The 22,608-nt window shown below is 51.9% G+C and overlaps 2 protein-coding genes across 4 annotated transcripts; one reads left to right on the top strand and one right to left on the bottom strand.

The window, feature by feature from the left end:
- On the top strand, positions 10-3,369 carry HTRA2 (HtrA serine peptidase 2). Its single transcript, XM_021087326.1, has 8 exons — positions 10-746; positions 871-1,075; positions 1,165-1,359; positions 1,601-1,633; positions 1,854-1,959; positions 2,101-2,170; positions 2,808-2,903; positions 3,011-3,369. The coding sequence occupies exons 1-8, from the start codon at positions 259-261 to the stop codon at positions 3,174-3,176; spliced, it is 1,359 nt and encodes a 452-aa protein (XP_020942985.1). The 5' UTR covers positions 10-258; the 3' UTR covers positions 3,177-3,369.
- LOXL3 (lysyl oxidase like 3) lies at positions 3,206-21,921 on the bottom strand. 3 transcript variants are annotated; one of them, XM_021087324.1, is made up of 14 exons: positions 21,771-21,921; positions 19,808-20,132; positions 17,511-17,674; positions 16,666-16,883; positions 6,529-6,745; positions 6,100-6,280; positions 5,804-5,958; positions 5,398-5,565; positions 5,118-5,280; positions 4,692-4,935; positions 4,486-4,601; positions 4,272-4,408; positions 4,058-4,169; positions 3,206-3,874 (listed from the first exon to the last, which is right to left on the bottom strand). In XM_021087324.1, the coding sequence occupies exons 2-14, from the start codon at positions 20,118-20,120 to the stop codon at positions 3,801-3,803; spliced, it is 2,262 nt and encodes a 753-aa protein (XP_020942983.1). In that variant the 5' UTR covers positions 20,121-20,132; positions 21,771-21,921; the 3' UTR covers positions 3,206-3,800. The 3 variants fall into 3 exon arrangements, 2 of the variants coding, with proteins under 2 accessions (XP_020942983.1, XP_020942984.1); XR_002342558.1 differs by lacking the exons at positions 3,206-3,874; positions 4,486-4,601 and having other exon boundaries at positions 4,101-4,169; XM_021087325.1 differs by lacking the exons at positions 16,666-16,883; positions 17,511-17,674; positions 19,808-20,132; positions 21,771-21,921 and adding an exon at positions 9,038-10,509.

The following is a 22,608-nucleotide window of genomic DNA, read 5'->3' as shown; positions in this document are numbered from 1 at the left end:
TGTGGCGCCCCGGAAGGGCTAGAGGTCCCAGCATGCCTCGCGGGCTCTTGGGCCACCTCAGAGCTCGCGTCTCGCGGGGACCACAACTCCCGGCATTCGCGGGGCGGGGGCGGAGTCGGCCTCCGGGAATCCTGGGTCCCGGCGTGCACTTCTGGAGACTTCAGGTACCAGCGTGCCCAGCGTCCCGCCGTCCCCCCGCTGGCGTCCGGGGCGCCGCCTCTGTGTAGGGCGGGCGAGGAGGCAGTCGAGGCGGAGCGGATGGCTGCACTGAGGGCGGGGCGGGGTGCAGGCTGGAGCCTTCGTGGATGGCGGGCTTTGGCGGGGGTTCGCTGGGGAAAGGGACCCCTGTTGACCCCTGACCTCCGAGCCCTGCTGACGTCAGGAACTCCTGACCCGCGGGCCGGAGTGACTTATGGGACCCCTGGCTTCAGGGCCCGCTTGTCTGTGGGGGTCCCCGAACCACGAACATGTCTGACGTCGGGGACTTCGGATCCTCGAGTAGGGGATCCCCGGACCCGGGAAGACTCAGGGACCCCTGGAAACCGTCCGCGCCAGTGGCTGGCGGTGGCGCTAGGCGCTGGAGGGGCAGTGCTGTTGTTGTTGTGGGGCGGGGGGCGGGGGCCCCCGGCCGTCCTCGCCGCAGTCCTTAGCTCGCCGCCCACGTCTCCCAGGAGCCAGTACAACTTCATCGCGGACGTGGTGGAGAAGACGGCCCCTGCCGTGGTTTATATCGAGATCTTGGGCCGGTAACGGTGGGGTAGACCGTGAAGCACCCAAGCCGCGGGCTGGCGGTGGGGGAGGGGGGCGGCGAGAAGGAGGGGTCCGAACCTCCTCACATCCGTGCTTCCTCCCCCAACCTCCCAATCCCAGGCACCCTTTCTCGGGCCGCGAAGTACCTATCTCCAATGGCTCAGGATTCGTGGTGGCTAGTGACGGGCTCATTGTTACCAACGCTCATGTGGTGGCTGATCGGCGCCGAGTTCGGGTGAGGCTGCCCAGTGGCGACACGTATGAGGCCGTGGTCACAGCTGTGGATCCCGTGGCAGACATTGCCACGCTGAGGATTCAGACCAAGGTGGGGGTCGTGGCAGGCGGTGCCTGGCTGGGGCTGTGAATTTGCTCATATCTCCAGATGACAGGTCTCTTGTACCCATTCTCCTTCAGGAGCCTCTCCCCACACTGCCCCTGGGACGCTCAGCCGACGTCCGGCAAGGGGAGTTTGTTGTTGCCATGGGAAGTCCCTTTGCGCTGCAGAACACGATCACATCTGGCATTGTCAGCTCTGCTCAGCGTCCAGCCAAAGACCTGGGCCTTCCCCAAACCAATGTGGAATACATCCAGACTGATGCAGCTATTGATGTGCGTCCTGATATGAGAGAAGGGACAGACTAGGTTGGGGGAGGGGGTAGAGGCTGGGTGGTGCGGGCGCCACCTGTGATAGATGGTGGATGAGCCTCTACACGGAGCTGGGGCTGCAAAAATGGGGCTACTCCTTGATGGGCTGGGAAAAGAGAGTTTGGAAAAAGTGCCTACATCCTGGTTATGCCCCCCCAGGCATTGAGTCCCTGGATCTCTTCCATATTCTCTCCTTGTCCTGCAGTTTGGAAACTCTGGAGGTCCCCTGGTTAACCTGGTGAGTGGGACATCCTTCTTTCCAAGAATCCCCTGTCCCAGGTCAGTGTGGGAAGGGGTGGGTTTTGCCTAATTCAATGAGGTTTGGTTCAGTTTCTGAGCAGTTCCTGGTTTCCCAGAATCCAATCAGTTCTCCCCAACACTCCGTGCTAGTCTTACTCACATACCCCCATCTCCTACTATATGTTTGGGCTAGAGAATAGTGAGCTCTGTCCCTGCAGGATGGGGAGGTGATTGGGGTGAATACCATGAAGGTCACAGCTGGCATCTCCTTTGCCATCCCTTCTGATCGTCTTCGAGAGTTTCTGCGACGTGGAGAAAAGAAGAGTAAGCCTGGCTTGGGGGGAGTTTTCTTTAAGTAGTGGGAGGGGCATACACTGGGCCTTGCTGGAGAAGAGTCTTTTGGAAGGAGAGGGAAGGGAGAGAAGGGTTGGGCTGGGTGGGGGCTCATTTGTCCCTCTGTCACAGATTCCTGGTTTGGGAACAGTGGGTCCCAGCGCCGCTACATTGGGGTGATGATGCTGACCCTGACTCCCAGGTATGAGCTTTAAGTGACATGTAGGAGCATCTGTGTAACTAGTGGAGGGCAGCTGGCACCTCTCTTGGGCTTTGTTCTCAGTCCTATCTTTATTTAAGCTGAGGTGCCTCACACTTGGAGCTATCCTCTTTCATCATCTTGATTTTCTCATGCTACTCCTACTATATTGATTTCATCCCGATATTGCTTTGATTTACAACCTCCAATCCATTAGCCTGGTGTTTAGGGGCCATTTTCCATTTGTCTTCGGCTCAGCCTTCCAGCCTCAGCTACCCTATGAGTATATTCTGTTTCAGATAGACTGATTTCCTAATCCCGTGTTTTTATTTATGTTGTTCTTGTTTTATGTAGTTAAATATTACACCAATCCTTTTAGGTTCAATCTAAGTTATACTTCCTCCTTAAAGCTTAGAATGACATCAGTGCTACTGATTTAACACTGTGCATCATTTGGAATTTTAATTACTTTTTATCTACATGCCTAACTGCTAGATGGCAGAAAGTGAAATTGTTTTGTCTCTGGAGTATCTAGTGCATGCCCTGTCCATACAGTTCTGTGTCGATGAGAGATCTGAGGTGAATTCACAATGCGGAGAGTGCCTTGGTGTGGTTAACAGGGTGATCTGTGTCCTTTCAGCATCCTTGCTGAACTACAGCTTCGAGAACCAAGCTTTCCTGATGTTCAGCATGGTGTGCTCATCCATAAAGTCATCCTGGACTCCCCTGCACACCGGTGAGGAAAAGACTGCCCTGGGAGCTATAGATGGATGAGGTGTGCATGTGCCCTTGAACTGGGCTGTCTGTTCCCTCCTTTATCTTTCTGTCCATCTTTTGCCACAGGGCTGGTCTACGGCCAGGCGATGTGATCTTAGCCATTGGGGAGCAGCTGGTACAAAACGCTGAAGATATTTATGAAGCTGTTCGAACCCAATCCCAGCTGGCAGTGCGGATCCGGCGGGGACCGGAAACATTGACCTTATATGTGACCCCTGAAGTTACAGAATGAATGGATCAGCAAGAGTAGGAGGCATCTGCTCTGATTTCCACCTTGTTTGCCTGGCTTGGGCTCTGAGGGCACCTGGACAGAGGATTAAATGAACTAGTTGGGGGCAGGTCCCTCCAACCACCAGCACCAATCCCTGGGCTCTGAGGAATCACAAAAACACTTTTTATATAAAATAAAATTATACCTAGCAACATGTTATACTAAAAAATGGGGGCATGGGGTGGCGCACTGCTCTTTCCCCCCACAAAAAAGGCTAGAGGTAAAGCTGTATCTCCTGAACTGAGGGGAGATACTGGTGTAGACCATTCTGACCTCCTTTTTTAAGAAAACAAGCCGCTGCCGCCTGTTGTTCGGTCAGTTAATCAGGTGTGCTTCTTTGTGGCGTGCTCGGCTTGGTGCTGGGCCTGAGCGAAGATTCCCCATGCCTAGCCACAGGTCTGACAGCTGGCCTAGGGAGGAGGGCAGTAACTTCTGCCTCTTGACAGTTCCACATCCATAGCATGCACTGGTTGAGTGCTGTGGGCCTGTTGACATCAAGGATTCCTTGGTAAGCTCCTGAGGTAATGGCAGCCTCAGACCCCTAATGGCATTAGGGGTCAGTGGTGGTTTGCAGAGGATGGCACCTTAGATGATCTGGTTGCTGGTCTGGCCAGGATAGCGTTCAAACTTCCTGTTGGCCTCTTCACTAAAGGCATCACCTGCAAGGTGAAGAGGGGGTTTGGGCAGGAAGACAGACCCACTGTGGGGAACGGTGGGTGGAAGGGGAGGGACCAGGAGATCCTGAAGTGGGTGGGAAGGCACAGAAACAGTTGAGGGAGAAGAAAATGAAGGCCTTCCCCTCCCATGCCCCTGTCTTTCTGGCTTCTCTTCCCACCAAGTACCAATGTGGCAGTTGTGCACCCAGATGCGATGGCCGTCATATTTGCAGTTACATTTCATTGCATTGTTGGTGAAGTCACTCTCTGCTACTTCAAAATTGGGGTTGATGACCACCTGTGAGTGGGAGAAAGGCAACTTAACCAGTTCTTAAGTCCCCAAGTGTCTTGAATAAACACACCTCCCACTTGACAGCTGGAAATCTCAGACCCCAGGCACCTGCAGAATGTAGTTTCCTGGTTTCACGTCTGTGATGTCGATCCATTGACAGTCAATGTCATGCCGGTAGAGATCCCAGCAACCCACAGTGATGCCTTGCTCGCCAAAGTTGGCGCACTCATACCTCTTCGAGACATCTGAAGACATGGGCCTATGTCAGTGTGAGGCAAGACTGGGGGGCGGCTACTGCAGTCTACTCTAGTCCCCAACTCACCCTCCTGACACTCAGTATCTTCTAGACAGAAACTAGCTTTGTGGCCCTCAGCCACCTTGGTGCCGTTGGGGGTCAGGATATCGTAGTGAGTGAAGATGTCCATACTGTGATAATGCCTGTGGGGACAAGGGAACCCCTGTGTCCTTCCCTGCCCCCAGCCAGCTTGCCCCACCCCCTTGGCCTTGGCCCTTCTACCTGACACTCACCCATGGCACTCATGCCACACCCAGGAGTGGCGTCCAGCCTTGGGCCGGAAGTCAGCACGTCCCAGGTTGTGGATCTGGGAGGAGAATCGGAGCAGACGCCGGTGGCCGTAAGGCCAGTTGGCGGAGCGGGCGGAGCTGGCCAGGCAGTTCTCCTCAGCAGCACAGTACAGCATGTGCAGGGGCCGGTCCTCGATGTAAGCGGTTTCCTGCACCAGTGCTGAGTGTAGCAGCAGGTCTGATGCGGCTGCACCAGGAAGGAGAGTAAGACGTCACTGCTGAGAGGAAGGCACAGATGCCAGTGCTTCCAGCCCGCAGCCCCCCCAGAGTTGTGTGAGACTAGTTTTCCACAGGGAAGGCAGACCCCTCCAGGTTACAGCCTTCTCTCCCCACAAAGGGTCTGGTTTGTGTCGCCTACCCTTCACTCACTCTCAGAACAGATGACTCCAGCAGTGAATCGGGTTCCTGTCCTCTTGCAGGCGACATGGGTGCCATGATGAGCACACTGGTCCAGAGACAGCTCAGTCCCCGTGCAGCGCACTCCGCTCATCACCACCTCTGTTACATTCCCCGAGTCCCAATACCAAGTCTCCTGGGGACATACAGAGGTGTTGCTGTGAGGCCCCACCATCCAGCCTCCCGAGCCAAGTTTCTATAGTCCTTGGTTCCAAACATGGCCCTGGGTTCCCCTCTCCTCCTTCCCACTCACCTGCAAGCCGTGGTTGGCGTAGCCTAGTCCAAGTTGCCTGCAGACCACCATGGCCTCCAGTGTCCCCCAGTCATCCCCACAGATGAGGCCCCAGCGAAGGGATCCAGGTCCCCCTATTTGCACCTCGACTCGCCCTTCATGTCGGCTGCGGCCCCCGCTCAGTCGGATCTGTAGTGACAATGGAAGTGCTGGAAGCTTTGGGGGTGAAGCAGTGGAGTGTGTAGCAGGCCTGTGGCTGAACAGTGACGAGGAGGCTCTTAAAGGGCTAGCAAGCAGTGGCATCAGGTGGGAGCTGCAGGATGGTAGGGCCCTGGGGCCATGGGCAGGAGGGCCATCAGACTGCAGATCATGACCAGGACGGGGCAGGATGTGAGACACCTGAACCAAGGTGGAAAGGATGACTGACCTTGGTCTCTACCCCAGTGTAGGGCAGATTGCATCGGACTCCAGCATCCTGGCTATGGGAACAGTCCTCGGCCGTGATGTTCTTGTGGGGGCACTTCCAGAGGGAGGGTTCCTGTCCAGAGCATCGAACTTCACTCAAGTGAATGGCACCCATGCCTAAGGTCAGAGGTCGAGGATTGCAAAGTTGTAACTGGAACTTCATTGTCTGTCCAGCAGTCTCCTTCACAGGGACCCCCCCCCCCAAGAGGGGAGGCATGTTTACCTTCTCCGCCCCTCCTCCACCGGTACCCTCCTCACCCTGCCCCATGCGGGCACCAGTCAGAGCCTCGCGCGCACTCCCGAAGCCCAGCTCCCGACACACCACGCTGGCCGCCTGCAGGTCCCACTTGCGGTCACAGACTGTGCCCCACGTGCCAGCCTTTAGGACTTCTACCCGGCCCTCTCCTGGGTGGGCGCCGCCCTTTAGACGCACTCGGGCCTGTAGAGGAGAGAGGGGTGCCCAAGAGCAGTGAGCGGGAGCATCAGCACAGACAGGGCTGAGCAGACCTGGGAGATGAGAGATTCTGGTGGGAGGGAGCCGGGCGGGGGGGAGTCTTGGGTCTGTGGCCCACCCCCTGGAAGGTTCCTCTCTGTCTTCAAAGGTCAGGGCTGTGCTGAGTTGGGGCGGTCAGGCTAGGGGGGATCTCCACCTGGGGTGGGGAAGGTCATAGGCGCTGTCTCACACACCTCCCCCTGAGGCTTCGACTGTTGCTTCTTCTGGCCACTGGATGCTGCGTAGAGAGGGCTTGGCACACAGCTCACCACCGCAGGGGCCCCCCCAGGGCACCTGGTGGTGTCATTGGCACGATAGAACTCCAGGGAGCAGAGGGAGAGGTGGGCCTCCGTGCCCACGCACGCCACCCCATGCAGACCAAAGGAGTGTTGCTGCCGCTGGGCCAGCAGCCTAGGGGGACAGGATTGGGTGCAGTAGGGTAAAACACGCTCCTGCCTCTCTGCCCACAACCCTCCTCCCGCTCCATGCCGCCACCGTCCCCACCACCTTCCACGACCACTTCAGCCCTTCTCTTCTCTGCAAAAAAGACAGAGACAGGAGTTTCCGTCATGGCTCAGTGGTTAATGAATCCGACTAGGAACCATGAATGAGGCTGCGGGTTCGATCCCTGGCCTTGCTCAGTGGATTAAGGATCCGGCATTGCCGTGAGCTGTGGTGTAGGTCGCAGATGTGGCTCGGATCCCGCGTTGTTGTGGCTCTGGCGTAGGCTGGCGGCTACAGCTCTGGTTAGACCCCTAGCCTGGGAACCTCCATATGCCTCAGGAGCAGCCCTAGAAAAGGCAAAAAGGCAAAAAGACAAAAAAAAAAAAAAAAAAAAAAAAAGACAGAGACAAAGAGACAAAAGTAATGGTGAGTGTCCAGGCTAAAAGATGACCACACACCAATGAGGGAGTAGTTGGGGACCTGTAGCAGAAGAATGCTATGGGAAGGAAGGCTGGTCTCCACTGGCCTGACAGAAGCCCTGTTCCATCTGGTTTCAGGGTGCTGGCCAGAATGGAGACGGAGGCTGAGGCGGCTGTGCAAAGAGAACAGGAAGCCAGGGCTGCTCAGCTGGAAGAGATGGACAGGAGAGAGGGGCTGCCACAAACAGGAAGCCCGAACGGCCAGAGGGAGCAGATCCTTCTATCACTGTGACTGAAAAAACTGAATGAGTCAGGATACAGAGGAGTGAGTCAGTCTTGGGTCTACACGACTTCTTCAAGGCCAGAGGGGCTTCCAGGCCAGCGGATGATGGGCAGTTATGGGAAGAACAGACTAGATGGTGGATGTGGGACAGACTGGCACTGGCATACATAGAAATGAAGATGTGCAGGTGAAAGACAGACAAACGTTAGAGGGCCCACCTGACCAGAGAAGAGAATGACGATGAAGAAGAGAAGGGCAAAGCTGTCCAATGGGATGCAATGTTGCAGTGAGGGGTGTGATGAAAAACTTGCTTTCCAGAACAGCTGGTTTGACCCCAGAGGGGAAAGGAACCAGACGAGATCTGGTGTTGGTGGAGTGAGCCTGTGAGACTGGTTTGGCAGTGAATTATTGCCAAAAAGTGCTCCATTCCTTGATGTCAGAGGAAGGAATATGACGATTTGAAGCATTGGCTGGGAAGACACACAGAGATGGAAAAGTTAGAAACAAATCAGATAAAGGAGACCTGGAGACGCTGCAGAATACCTTTGGAAGCTTAAGATAAGTGGATTCTGAAGATCAAAGAAACCAGGTTTTCTCCCCAAGTCCTGTCTGGCTGAAAAGAAAAGGCAAAGAGGCCATCACAGGAAAAGGCCATCTCTCTTCTAAACCCCCTCCTCCCCTTTCTCCAGAACTGATAAGGTGAAAATGACAGTGTGCCCTTTAATGTGGGGGTCGGGGAAGGCCAGAGGGTGGCCATGCTGGGCAAGACAACCCTAAGCTAGAAGGGCACTGCAAGGGTACCCCCAAATTCCAAGCTATTCAGAGGGCATCCGGGGGAGGAGCTGGGGAAGGAGGGGAACCAGAGTGACACGGGGTGATGCCAGGATGCTCTGAAGAGAGGAGGAGACGATGGAACAGGCTGAATTTGCTCTACCTTGGCCACTGCTGGAAAGGCTATCAGGGAGCTTTTTCATGCCCAAGCTGCCTTTGGAGGCCAAGTGAGATGTAATCCCTGGGATGGGAAGCCTTCTACTCCCCAGGATGCTGAAGGAACCCAGGAGGAAACTCAGGGTAGCTGGAAGCCTAATCGCATAGACTGGGCCAGGGAGGCAGGACTGTCATCTGACTCCATCCCTGAAAGTTCCAGAGGGGATCTCACCTCCAAGCCTGGAGCACTTACTTTAAAAAAACTGATCAAATAAAGATAAAGTGACAGCCTGATTCCTTAGGCCAACTTAACTGCTTGGGGAAGAGGCAAGCCTGGCATCTGAAGGACAAAGATTCCAGAGTACCTACTAAAATCCTCTGGGGGAAGATATATAAGCATGTGAGGCCAGGGTAGTCAGTAGTGACTGTCTAGCGAGATTATCAAAAATCGTGTGATGAAGCCTCATTCCTCTGAGAATAGTGTAAGGGCCCATCTGGAAGGCGGCTTGTAGCAGTTGCTGCGCTCCTGGTGGAGGCGTCTCTCAGACCCCTTCCTGACCACAGCCCAACACCCCCTGACTCATCACTCGGCACTCCCTCTCCTCTCCACCCAGCCTGGACTTTATTTACCTCTGGATTGGCCCCCTGCCCACTCGGGGTTTGGGTTGGGCTTTAAGTTTTGTGATTGGTCTGAAAAAATGAGACAGAAGTTAGTGGAGAGAGTGGTCAGGTCCATTGCCTGGTAAAGGTAAAAGTTATTTTTTTTCTCGGTTCTAGGCAGAACCCTTCATGCAGAGCAAGGGAAGGGGCAAAGTGAAGGCAGTCAGATTCCCCACATACACTGCGTGCTGTGTTGTAGGAACGCATGCTGCTCTCTGGATTCAGCCACAGTGATGGGAAATCTAGTTATGCCAATGCAGGTGGTGAAGGCAGAGGGGGTGAGAGGAATGGTAAAGGGAGGAGAGAGTGGGAATGTGGGTGAATGAAGGGAGGTTAGGAGTGCGGGGAGAGGAGGAAGCATTCAGATGGCTGAGGCTGCAGTGGAAGCAATTTGGGGCAAGTATAAAGATGCAGAGGCGTCTCCTCAGCCATTCCTATATTATTTCCTCCTTGTGCTTCCTGAGATCAAAGCTGACCCATCCCCATGCCTGCCTTCCCTGCCCACCCCTCCCCCCTGCAATGGCCATTTTCCAGGCATATCCCTAGTTCATCAGCTTGGGTTCTGGGATGGACATGGATAGGCTGCCTTCCATCCATCCACCTCCTGGGGCCACAGGAATGAGCAGGAGGTCCCGGGGCTCTTGCCCCATTACCTTCCAAGGGGCTTGGAGCGTCGGGCCGAGGCTTTGGCCGCTCGCTTCCTCAACTTTCTGTGAGGATAAGACAACAGCAGAGTCAGGATCAGTCTAGAACCACGTGGGAAAAGCTGGTGTAACTGGGACCAGGGGCAAGATTCCTTTTCCAGCAGACAGAGGGATTTGTGGGGGGAAGGATAGTGTAACATCAGAAACCCCCAGGGTTCTACCTTTTACGGCTGTCTGGCCTCATAAGCACATGGCCAGGCGGGTAAGCAGCAGTGAAGGTCATGGACTCAGGGCTGATTAAGACTCTATACCATACAAATTCGGCTAGGGCAGATGAGGAATAAGGACTTGGGGTGAAGTTCGGGTTGATCTAAACCTGAGGGGAGAGCTAGGGGGATGGGTGTTAGGACTGTTGTTAGGATTGCCGGACCAGGCGAGGAGAGAGAGCTGGCCTGATCATGCCTAGGGAGGCTGTGTGTCTTCTTTTCTTGGATGATCTCTGGCTTCTGGTATGTCCAGGACTGAGGCCAGGGAGCCAGGACCAAGGACCAAGGCTGGAGAGCAAGGGACGTTCACTTGGTCTGGCTGGGGAGCATGAGGCCAGGCTGCTTAGGATGACAACACCCTTCCTGCCTAAGTTCAATCCCAGATGCTTTAGTCATTCACAAACTGAGTTCATCTCCCAAACATCCAGGGAAGTAAGTTCTAAAAATCTTCTTGCCTTTTCTTGGGTCATTTTTAGGGCCGCACCCTCGGCATATGGAAGTTCTTGAGCTGGAGCTGTGGCTGCTGGCCTGCACCACAGCCACAGCAATGCCATATCTGAGGCTCATCTGTGACCTATGCAACAGCTCATGGCAACACCGGATCCTTAAACCACTGAGCAAGGCCAGGGATCGAACCCACATCCTCATGGATACTAGTTGGGGTCTTAACCCACTGAGCCACAACCGGAACGCGTCTTATTTCCTTTTAATGGGCTTAAATACCCGGCTTATTTTACTTTTCAAGAGGTTGTCTTAAGTCTCATGTATGGAAACTAGGTCTGTTTCTCTTCTTCTTCTCTCTTTGATTTTTGCCCTCTCTTTGTCCTGTCCACCTACATATAGATGAATGCAGGTCTTCTCTGTGTGTCCTTATAAATTTATGGAATTCTCGGTTATCCTCTTAGTTATCTTTTCTTTGAACATATTCCTGCTCTGCTGGTTCTCGTGAGGGGTCATATTAGGACGTAGTACACTCTGTGCAGATGCTAGGATTTTAATACATATATTTTTAAACAGGTCCCAGATGCTGGTATTTCCTGCCCTGGCTTCTTCCTGAGGATGTACTTGGTTGGTCTTTTTTGCCAAAACTTTCAACATGTCCAACATTCCTAGCAAAAAGTCTACAGTAATGCTCCGGTCCCTTTCCTGAGGCACTACGAAGAGTTTACAACCTTTCATCATAGAAGCCTAGTGTGAAACTTTTCTCCAGATGTATTTTTCTTAAACATGTCTAAAAGGAAATATACTTGGCACTTTCTTTTACCAGTAACCCACAGAGATCATCTTGATCTCCAGAGTATTCACTCAGAAAATGCAGTAGTACTGAGAAATTTAGAAGTACTTCTTTTTTTTTTTTTTTTTTTTGTCTTTTTGCCATTTCTTGGGCCACTCCCACGGCATATGGAGATTCCCAAGCTAGGGGTCTAATCGGAGCTGTAGCTGCCAGCCTATGCCAGAGCCACAGCAATGCGGAATCCGAGCCGCGTCTGCAACCTACACCACAGCTCACGGCAATGCCGGATCGTTAACCCACTGAGCAAGGGCAGGGATCGAACCTGCAACCTCATGGTTCTTAGTTGGATTCGTTAACCACTGCGCCACGACAGGAACTCCTAGAAGTACTTCTAAGTTAGGTAAGGACTATACAAGATCTTTATATATTATGTGGTCTATATTACAACATATATTATAAGGCGTAATACAGGTTATGTTAAGGACCTGGTACTTATTTAGGGCCAGTACTGATATTTGCCTTTTTTTTTTTTTTTTTTTTGCCATTTGTAGGGCTGCTCCTGGGGCATATGGAGGTTCCCAGGCTAGGGGTCTGATTGGAGCTGTAGCCGCCGGCCTACACCACAGCCACAGCAACATAGGATCCAAGCTGCATCTGCAACCTACACCACAGCTCACGGCAATGCCGGATCGTTAACCCACTGAGCAAGGGCAGGGATCGAACCCGCAACCTCATGGTTCCTAGTCGGATTCGTTAACCACTTCGCCACGACAGGAACTCCGATATTTGTCTTGATTTACATTTCTTCATTCACAAATGCGCTTGTTTTCCCTAGCATTTGTTCCTTCAACCATCAAACATAAAAACCTCCCCACATCTGCACATCCTCCTCTCATACCAACTGTCTCTTTTCTCTAAGGCCACTGCCCCCAAACGTTTCTGAATTCCTTCCCCTATGACCCTTTGTCTCCTTCTCAATTGAATCCTTTTATTTATTTTTTTTATTTTTAATGTTTAATTTTTTTAGGGCCGCCCGTATGCCATATGGAAATTCCCAGGCTAGGGATCCAATTGGAGTCACATCTGTGACCTATGCCAAAGCTTGCGGCAACACTGGATCCTTAACCCACCAAGCAAGGCCAGGGATCGAACCCACATGCTCATGGATACTAGTTGGGTTCTTAACCTATTGAGCCACAACGGCAACTCCCTCAGTTGAATCCTTTTACATATGTTCAAATACCTCTCCCTCTTTCTCACACGCCCCCCATCCACCCCATATCTTTCTTCTTCTTCATAGAAAAACTTTTCAATGGTTGTCAACACTTATCATCTTTATATCCTCTTTTTCCACTCATTCCTCAGCCCACTCCTTTCTGGATTTCCCCACCTGTCATTCTGTGATAATAAATCCAGAAGACTTTTTTTTAGTCTCACTGACTCTTAGTAGCATTTGACACTGCTATTCTCTTTCTTTTTCTCCCTCCTGTTGCTTGATTAGCTCTCATCACCTCTGTATTCTCAGCACTTTGCACAGTGCTTGGCAAATAGTAGAAGTTCAAAAAATATCTGCTAAACTGATATGAACTAGAGGAGTGACTTTATTCTTTTTTTTGCCTTGCCTGCAGCATGTGGAAATTCCCGGGCCAGAGATCGAACCCGTGCCACAGCAGCGACCCAAGCCAATGCCATGACAATGCTGGATCCTTAACCCACTGCACCACAAGAGGACTCCAAAGACTGACTTCTTAAAGAGCACTTAAGCTCTTAGAACCTTAACTTCTTTGCCTGCAAAGGGCAGTAAAGTAAATGGTTCAATTTTCTATACATTCTTTTCCTCTCCTAAAATTCTGCAACTTTCACATGTGCTGGGGCAGAACTACCAAACCAAATTTAAAAATGACACAGACATCATGTTCTGATTTTCTTATTCCCTAAATCTTACTGATTTTCTCTACAAGCTAGCCGATGGATCTTCTTTCTCTAAGGAAAGCAGAGTTGTTTAGAGCTTCTTGCTGATCCTTTATAATTCTGTTACCTATGAGGAGTCTCCCTCTGTCTGTCTGACCTGTAAGAGGGTATCTATATCATATCCTCAAAACAAACTCTCCCGGGACTCCTGTAATCACTTACCCCACTAAGAATGACCTCTGTACTTGGTATACCTCCTTTTCAGCCTTCATATCCTAGACTCAGTAAGAGATTCCAGTATGTACACAAATATTCCTTTTTTTTTTTTTTTTTTTTTTTTTTTTTTTTTGGTTTTTGCCTTTTCTAGGGCCACTCCTGTGGCATATGGCGGTTCCCAGGCTAGGGGTCCAATCGGAGCTGTAGCCACTGGCCTACGCCAGAGCCACAGCAAAGTGGGATCCGAGCTGTGTCTGAACCTACACCACAGCTCATGGCAACGCCAAATCCTTAACCCACTGAGCAAGGCCAGGGATCGAACCTGCAACCTCATGGTTCCTAGTCGGATTCGTAAACCACTGCACCACAATGGGAACTCCGTACACAAATATTCTGGATTTCTGAAAAGTACTTGAGGCTGTGCATACTTAGGGACAATTCCTGGGCCTCAAAATTCCAGGGATGGCCCATGTCTAAAGCTAGTTCATATTAACATGAAGCCCAGAGAGGCCTTGATGGCACCGTCCTTCTCTTGAGCAGCTTCAGAATCCTTTAGTTATTTTTTCTCTTATTTTCTATCTTCTATAGTCATCCTATATCTATTCGTTCCCCTCTCTCCTTGTTGTCACCTCCTAATCAGCTTCATTTTTATAACTCCTAACTAGCCTTACTGCATCTAGAACCTTCTCTTCCAATTCACGACTATCAGCAAACTTTTAAAAACACTGGCCTTATGTGATCACTGTCCCATACAAGTACTTTTATTTTTAATTTTCAGTAAGATAAAGGTAAAACTCTCCAATTTGGCATTAAAAGTGTTCCATTTTCTAGCCTTGTTTTAGCCATTCAGAGCTTCCTTCTACTATTTCTCAGTATAAGCCTTCGACTCTAGTCCACTGTCTTTCAAAATATCCTATTCATTCTCATCCCCGTCCAGGTCAGCAGTGACTTCCATGTTGCTAAATTTAGTATTTGTTTCTCAGTCCTCTTGTTTTTAGACCTGCCTGCTATTTAAATCATATTAACCTTTCAGAACCTGGTGTTTGGATTAGGAAAGAGAATGAACAAGCACAGGGAAAGGAATATAGCCTCAAGGAAGGTAATAGCAAAGAAGCACAGCACATAGACGTTTTAAGGCATATGAGTCTCTATACCAGATAACGCATATTCTTTGGGGCTGAAAGAACTTTCAGATGCATCTCAGAGCCAAGACGAGGAAAATGTGAGCAAGTATGGAAAAGACCGGAATTTGGATAATGTACAGACTTTTACAAAGAAGGAAAAGGATTCCTCAATCTAGAGATAATATTTCAGAGTAAGTTATTAAATAGAAAGTTTGTGAGCATTGAGGAAAAAAAAAAAGGTGATCCTTAGAAATCTTAAAAAGGATTTCGGTAAAAATTCACTCCGTTAAACCATCATGATTTCCTTTCTTGATAGGATTACTAAATTGGAAGGCTGCGTAGTGGCTGTGAACATTGTACATCTGGATTTTAGCAAAGACTAACAAAATTTCCCCTATTTCATTATAGATAAGATGGTGAAAGAGGGCTACCTCATTGCAGTGTTCAGTTGGTTCCCAACTGGTTGAAAAAACATTTCACAACTAATGATTAAAGGTTTGATGTAAATCTGGAGGATTCATAAGCAGAGTTAGACTGGTTTTAAATATTTCAACAATTTTAACAGTCACTTTGATGAAGTCAGAAGGCATGGCTATCTATTGAACAGAGGAAGCTGGGAGGGATGACAAGTGGAAACTAATGTCAAGATTCAAGATAATCTCCATACTAAGTGAAGTACATCAGGCAGAGAAAGACAAAGATCATATGATATCACTTACGTGTGGAATCTAAAAAAAAAAAAAGATATAAATGAACTTATTCACAAAACAGAAACAGACTCACAGACATAGAAAACTTACCATTACCAAGGGGAGGAGATAAATTAGGAGTTTGGGATTAACATTTACACACTACTACACGTAAAAGAGATAAACAACAAGGACCTACTGTATAGCACAGGGAACTGTTTAATATCTTGCAATAACCTATAAAGGAGAAGAATCTGAAAATTACATATATATAAATAAATACATGTGATCACTTGGTTGTACAGCTGAAGCTAATACCATGTTGTAAATTAACTATATTTCAGTTAAAAGTGGTTGAAAAAACATGCGAGATAATCTCATGGGGTCATCATGGCTTTTTAATAATGTATCAAACTAATTTAATGGGTAAACTCAATAGATTTAGGTTCAAACAGGTTGCTCTGTCCGTGTCAAGGATGAGGGAATATCTGAATTTAGGTGATTACAAGGTCAATACGAGCAGTGGGAGGCTGCCTTCACAGAAAGGCAATGAGAAATCTGGAAGTGCTTAAATTAAAGATAAGAATTTCTGCTGTACCCTGCCCTGATCAGACCACATCCGAAGTAGAATGCCCAGTGGAAAGTCACCTAGACGTTAAGAGGTCTGCCTGCAACACTGATCTAAGGAAGAGCTGAAAAAAACAAAAAAAAAACAAAAACAAAAACAAGCCCAATCATCTGAATTAACAGAAAGGAAAATGGCCAGAGGAGATGCTCCAGGGAGGCCAGACGCTGTACGCACAGAGCCATTCATTCACCAGTAGGATTCGCACCTCGGGAAGAAAGACGGCGCGTTACACCAGGGCTCCAGGGCAGATAGAGAGGGCCCGCGTCTGGACCGGAGGACATGCCAGAAAACTCCTAGGAGTCCCCAGGGTTCCGGCGCTCCCTGACGCGCCTCGCGGGCCGCTTGGACCCAGGGTGGGGCGGGCCTCTCCCGGCCGCCCCCCCACCCCCGGCCTTCAGGGATTGGCGCTCTGGCCGGGACACGCAGCCCACCGGCGCCCAGGGCCCGTCACCGTGGGACGCCCCGCGCCCGGCCCGGCGCTGGCCGTGCCCGGGTGCGGCCGCACCCCACCCCACCTCGGACCCCCGGCCCCCGGGCCGCCCTGGCGCGGTGACCGTAACCTCAGCTGCCCGCTGGCCGGCGAGCCACTGGGCGTGGCCTCGCGAGGCCAGGGACTCGCCTGGGGCGCGGACACGCCGCCTGCCGACCGATGGCGTCCAGGCCAGACGCTCGCCCCGCCCCGGCTCCGGCCACTGGACAGCTGGAGCCTCGCGGCCCCACAAGACTTCTCGGCTCCCCGGTTTCGCAGAGGCCTAGATATTTGCCATCGTTCCTGAGCCCCCGGCTCCCCCAGGGCCCCGAACCTTCTCGGAAGTCTCCCAACATCTTTTTAAATATAAGCACCCCTCAACTCCACTCCGCTGCACTAGCGCCCGCGCCCCTTCACCTGTAGAAAGCCACGTTGACCCTCTTTTCGCTGGGGAAGCCCAGCATCCCGCAGACCACGTGGCTGTTGTGGGCGCTCCAGCCTTTGTCACACACTTGCGACCAGCCTTCCGGAAGCCTGACTTCGACCAGTCCCTCGGTCACGGGCAGGGGCCGCCGGCCCCGGCCGACGACGGCTGGTCGAAGGCGCACCTCCTCCACTTGCAGGTGATGGTCTACCTGCGGATGGGATCACAAGCAGAGGAAGGAATCCCAGGGGCGCCTTTCATATGTCCTGCCATCCTTATGGAACCCCGACTGAGCGAGCTGGCTGTATCCCCAATGGGCTGAGAGGCAGGCCTGCTCTCCGGGAGGTAGCGACTGGGGTGTTCGGGTGTGCTGACTCTCCTGCAGCCGTGTGAGTGGAAGGACATGCTGTCCTCTGAGAAGTGATGAAGGGTCCTGAAGAAGCTGAGGAAGGAGCATCTCACTGCCTGCAGCCCGAGGGAGCACTTCATAGGGGAAATGGCGTGGAAAGGGGAGGACAAACTAGGAAGGGAGCTGTCCCAGGAGAGCAGGAACCTCTGAGGTGAGGGAGAGCACAGGATGCCCTGGGGACCAGGGATGAAGTTGGGATGGCTCATGCCAGGCTTAGTAACTTGAATGCTAATGCTAAACCTGGACTCTACAGTGTCTCAAACTCTATCATTTTTTGCACACACACTGCCCAAGCCTCCCATCAACCCAAATGATCCCATTGGGCATATGGGATCCCCTATCTTCTCGTTTCTCCTCTAACCACATATAACCACCCCACAGCCCTCTCTGTCTGCCATCTTGGGTGGTATGTGCGTCTGACCTACAGACCTCGATGACATTGGAATCTGAGAAGCCAGGGAGGCGCTCGTCCTTGCAGATGACCCCAGCGTCCTCATCGTGGGTACAGTCACTGTTCCCCCAGCCCCGGGAGGCACATTCAGTCACACTCTGCTCAGTCCCTCTGCAGTTCAGGTTGTCCAGCCAGATACGGCCTGTGGAGTGGCAGAGATGAGAGGACAGAGAGGTTGGGGGAAGTTTGGGGGGAGGGATGGGAATGTGGGTGAGAGTAAGCATGGAAGCCTCACACCTGGCCAGCGTTATTCCATTTTTCCTGGTAAGATAATGAATGGGGAATGGAGAGGGGACCCTGGAAAGGAATAGGAAAGGGAGTGTCAGATTGATGGAGGGTTGGTAGTGATCTGGGGATACTCAAGAATTTGGGGGGAGTTCCCGTTGTGGCGCAGTGGAATCGAATCCGACTAGGAAGTATGAGGTTGCAGGTTTGATCCCTGGCCTTGCTCAGTGGGTTAAGGATCCAGTGTTGCTGTGAGCTGTGGTGTAGGTTGCAGACGTGCCTCAGATCTGGCATTGCTGTGGCTGTGGTGTAGGCTGGTGGCTACAGCTCTGATTAGACTCCTAGCCTGGGAACCTCCATATGCCGCGGATGCAGCCCTAAAAAGACAAAAGGTAAAAAAAAAAAAAAAAAAAAAAGAATTTGGTAGGGTGAATGAAAAACTAAGAGTCAACACTGAAGTTCTGATCAATCCTTTCTCATTCAATGATAGCTACAATTAATCCAGCATGTATTGTGTATGAGGCACTCTGCCAAGGTATGTACATAAGTGATCATTCTTAGAACAGAGTTACCACCATTTTGTCTAAAGAAATCGGGGTTCAGAGAAGTTAAGTAACTTGCCTAAGGCCACGCAGCCAATACCCAGGTCTTAGGGATTTGAGCCATTTGTGAGACTTGGAAATCTAAGATCCTTTCACCTCAGCCTTACCTTTTCCCATGTGCCCACCCTGCCTGTGCTGCCATGTTGCCCTCTCTTCTCTCTGCCTGGACCAAATGGACATGAGTATCACTGACTTCCTCTCAGAATGGGGTATCGTCTCAAAGGTTGGTTCCAGCCAATGTGCAGGGACCGCTCATGCATATCCTGACAGGACTCATACAGCTTCTGCTGGAATACCTACCTTCTGCCCCACCAGGCTGCTGGAACCCTCATGAAGTCCTTATGACTCTATGACTTTTCCCCACCAGGTCTGATTCAGTCCTCTGATGCTATCTAGAAAAATCCTTCCGCCAAAGGACTTTCTCACATTTGAAGACAACTATCATGTAATTGTTACTCAAGCCTTGTCTTTTCATCCCAGATATTCCTCCTTGAAACCTGATTTCCAATTTTTCACATCTGGGCAGCTCTCCTCTGAAAGTATTTTCATTTTCTGCTGTCTCTTTTTAAATGTGGCATGTAAAGCGACATTTTATTCCAGAAGTGGTCTGGCCAGTGGGAATTGGGGGGTCAGCTGCAGACCGCACCAGCTTCTGCCTATCTGTCCCACTATGAGCTCACGCAGTGCAAGCACCCCCAGGTCTCAGTGGGAATTGCTCCTAAGCCCCTACCACCCACATTCCTACTTGTCCTAGAGTTTACACTTGCCTTTGGTAAGTTCTAGCTTGTTGGTTTCAGCTCTGGCCTGTAATCTGATTTTTGTTGGCTATAGTATCTGTGATCCTTTCTGGCTTTGGGACATTCAGACATCATTTATCTACTTTCAGCTTCCCATGAAACCAACAGTACTTTAATCAGACAGGGCTCATCTGTGTCAAGGCTGTCCTTGTATGTAGCTTTATAGAATCATATATATATATATATTTTTTTTTTTTTGGGAGAAAGGAACTTAGAGATCAGTCATTTTATTTATTTATTTATTTTTAAGGCCTCACCTGCGGCATATGGAGGTTCCCAGGCTAGGGTAACCGGAGCTGTAGCCACTGGCCTACACCACAGCTCATGGCAACTCTGGATCCTTAACCCATTGAATGAGGCCAGGGATCGAACCTGTGTCCTTATGGATGCTAGTCAGATTTGTTTCCACCGAGCCATGACAGGAACGCCCATCCAGTCATTTTAAACATGGGGCATTTGAGCCTCAGAGAATGCACTGACCAGCTTAAGTTCACACAGCTCTGAGAAGTGGCTGTTGGTTGGTTTGTCCCATGACGAGTTTATTACTTGACACTGGCTATTCTTGGTGGTCCGTATCCCTGTGACTGCCATCCTGGTGTGCCCTCTCCCTATACTTAGGCAATATCTGGGCTGTGTCTGAGCACTGCTCACCTGTTCCGGGGCCATATTTGGCACTGTGGGTCCAGCCTGTGGCCTCTGTGAAGCCCAGCTCCCGGCATAAGACATGGGCAGCCTGCAGCGTGAAGTCGTCATCGCAGATGGTGCCCCATTCGCCTGCTCGCTGTATCTCCACGCGGCCCTCGAAGGGCTTTCTGGGGAAGCCAGCCAGCCGGAACCGCAGGTCCTGGCTCCCGGCCCTCATCTCAGGGGCCGTGGATGGGGATGGAGATCCGAGGCACAAGTTGCACAGCAGGCACAGCAGCAGCCCCTGTGGGCTCCACTGCCAGACACTGACTGGTCGCATGGCAGGGAAGGCCTGGGTACCCCAGAGAAAGAGCATGTAAGAGAAGCTGAAACTGAGCCAGAGCTAGGTCTGAGAGGTCATAAGAGGAAAAGGGACACTGGTTAAGACCAGAGACAGGGAGACAGCACCAGAGAAGGAGCGGGACCCAGGGAGTGAGAGAGACAGTGAGAAACACACACTAAATAAAAGCAGACACAGAGTCGAAGAGGCACCAACTGGAAGACCCAGATAGGAGAGGTGAGAGACAGAGAGACAGAGACAGAGAAAGAGGTTCTCCCTCCCTTTTGTAAAGAATAAGACTCTCAGCGTTAGTTGTTATGTCTCACAGTGTCCTTCCCTCCTTGGGCCATCATCACCTCCATACCCCGACTCAGGGGCCTGGGAGACACAGTGATCACAAGACAGAGATTAGAGGAGTTCCTGTCATGGCACAGTGGTTAACGAATCCGACTAGGAACCATGCGGTTGCGGGTTTGATCCCTGGCTTCGCTCAGTGGGTTAAGGATCCAGCGTTGCCTGTGAGCTGTGGGGTAGGTCGCAGATGTGGCTCAGATCTGGTGTTGCTGTGGCTGTGGTGTAGGCTGGTGGCTACAGCTCTGATTGGACCCCCAGCCTGGGAACTCCATATGCTGTAGGAGCGGCCCTCAAAAGGCAAAAAGACAAAAAAAAAAAAAAAGAAGAAGAAAACAGAGATTAGAGACCAAGATCAGAGACGGGTCAAGATAAAGAGAGACTGAGCAAGAGACACTGAGAGGAAGACCCAGACAGACAGGATGTGAGAAGGGAAACAGAATGAAAGGAGACCAAACCGACAGTGGAAAGAGACCCTGTTGAAGACGGCCAGAAGGGGCTCAGTAGAGCACCTGGGACCCAGAGAGCAGCTGAGAAAAGGAGGCAATAGGTGAGGAGGAGGGGGACTGACAGGTGCCAACGTGCAGAGACAGGAGGGACCCAGATGACCCCACTCAGCCAGTCAGACAGAGGCAGGCAAGGAGGGGCTTAGGAGACCCTCCATTCCCTGAATGGCAGCCAGGCAGAGAGTCCGTTCTGGGCAGATTCCAGGCTGAGCAGGCAAAGACCAGAATGCATCAGAGAACTCGCTGCACACCCTACATGCCCTGCAGGGTCAAGAGGCCCAGGAGGGCCAGGCCTCAAGTTGCGGGGGATGGGGTGGGGTTGTCCAAGCCTCTGGCCAACACCGCCACCGCCATCACCGGGCAACCGGAGGCGAGGGCACCAATCAGTTTCTCAGCCAAGGCCTTTCCTTCCGTGTGGAGCGGAGAACAGCCCCTCTACAGGGAGCTCCCCCCACCCCCAACATGCTTCCCCCAACTCAGACAAACAACCCAACAAGACAGCTTTGTTCGGGCACATCTTGGCTTGGGGACCCAGGGATGGGGCCTCACAGAGGAGCCCCCAGCCTCAGGGCCCTCCCGGCTGCCCTATTTGGAACACCCTGTACCCCACCCCCCAATACCTGCTTCCTTTCTCCACTTTCCTCCTGCCTTCCTCTTCTTTGACAAAAATAGAGCCCTCAGTAGGTTGGCTTCCCTTTGATTCTATCCCACATCACGCCTTTCCCCTGCTCCTTCCACCATCCTCTCCATCCGCAACTCCCCTTCATCCTGCCGGCAGCCTGACTCCCCCTACCTTGGCCTGAGCGGGGCTCTAGCGGCTGGGAGAAGAGTCCTGGTCCTGGAGATCAGTCCTAGGACTTCCAAAAAAAGTGCTCTGCCAGGGGAGACTGGATCCCCCCCTTTTCTCCCCCCTCTCCTTTCGTTCCTCCCAAGTCCCCCTGGGCCCTCCCACATTCCGCCTTCTCCCTTGATCCCTCGCAGGCCAGTTCCCTCCTCTTCTCTCCCCCTCCTCCTTGGAGAGCTGGCCGCTGCTGTTGCTCCACCTCCCTCCCGCCCTCCTCCCCGCCCCTCCCAGTCTGTTTAATAAAGCTTTCTTTTCCCGGGGGTTGGATGCTGGGCAGCTGCGGCCGGGAGAGCTGGGCACATGAGGGGCCGCGGGGCCGCAGGCCGTCGCGGGCTGCGTGCCGTGCGGGGATCTCCGCTCCGGGAAGTCTTCCAGTCCCCAGCCCTTCCCCACATCCCCAGCTCTGCCGGTCGTAAACAGCACATCTCGGACCTAGCTGGAGATGGGTCCCATCGGAGGAATTGTGGCCACGAGGGCCCACGTGGTTACTCCGGTGCCCCAGTGTGCCCTTTGGCATTTTTCGAGGTGATTTCACGGCCTTCATTCCGAAGTCAAGTTGAGCATCTGAGGTCGCACAGTCCCCAAGCCCAGGTGCCAGAACTTTCTGATGGAAACCACGAGTTTTCTCTTGAGAGAGCCACTTGGTAGAGCCACCCAGGAATAGGGGTAGGGGCCTGGAGGTGGTGCACCGTGCAGCTTCTCTGGTACCCCCTCCCCTTCCTTCTTGCTCCTCTCCTTCCTCCCTTTCGCGGTCCTAGGAGGTCGGGGAGGAGCGGGAACGCCTCCC

The sequence above is a fragment of the Sus scrofa genome, chromosome 3 (genome assembly GCF_000003025.6).
Source record: "Sus scrofa isolate TJ Tabasco breed Duroc chromosome 3, Sscrofa11.1, whole genome shotgun sequence".
Lineage (NCBI taxonomy): Eukaryota > Metazoa > Chordata > Mammalia > Artiodactyla > Suidae > Sus > Sus scrofa.
The sequence above is the reverse complement of the archived record's forward strand: the minus strand, read 5'-3'. Positions and strand labels throughout refer to the sequence as shown.

Coding starts and splice junctions, on each gene's coding strand:
- HTRA2 (XM_021087326.1), top strand. CDS start 259: ATGGCTGCACTGAGGGCGGGGCGGGGTGCAGGCTGGAGCCTTCGTGGA. Junction 1,076..1,164: donor CGCTGAGGATTCAGACCAAG/GTGGGGGTCGTG, acceptor ATTCTCCTTCAG/GAGCCTCTCCCCACACTGCC. Junction 2,904..3,010: donor CTGGACTCCCCTGCACACCG/GTGAGGAAAAGA, acceptor CTTTTGCCACAG/GGCTGGTCTACGGCCAGGCG.
- LOXL3 (XM_021087324.1), bottom strand. CDS start 20,120: ATGCGACCAGTCAGTGTCTGGCAGTGGAGCCCACAGGGGCTGCTGCTG. Junction 17,675..19,807: donor CAAATATGGCCCCGGAACAG/GTGAGCAGTGCT, acceptor GCCACTCCACAG/GCCGTATCTGGCTGGACAAC. Junction 5,566..5,803: donor ACACTGGGGTAGAGACCAAG/GTCAGTCATCCT, acceptor TTGTCACTACAG/ATCCGACTGAGCGGGGGCCG.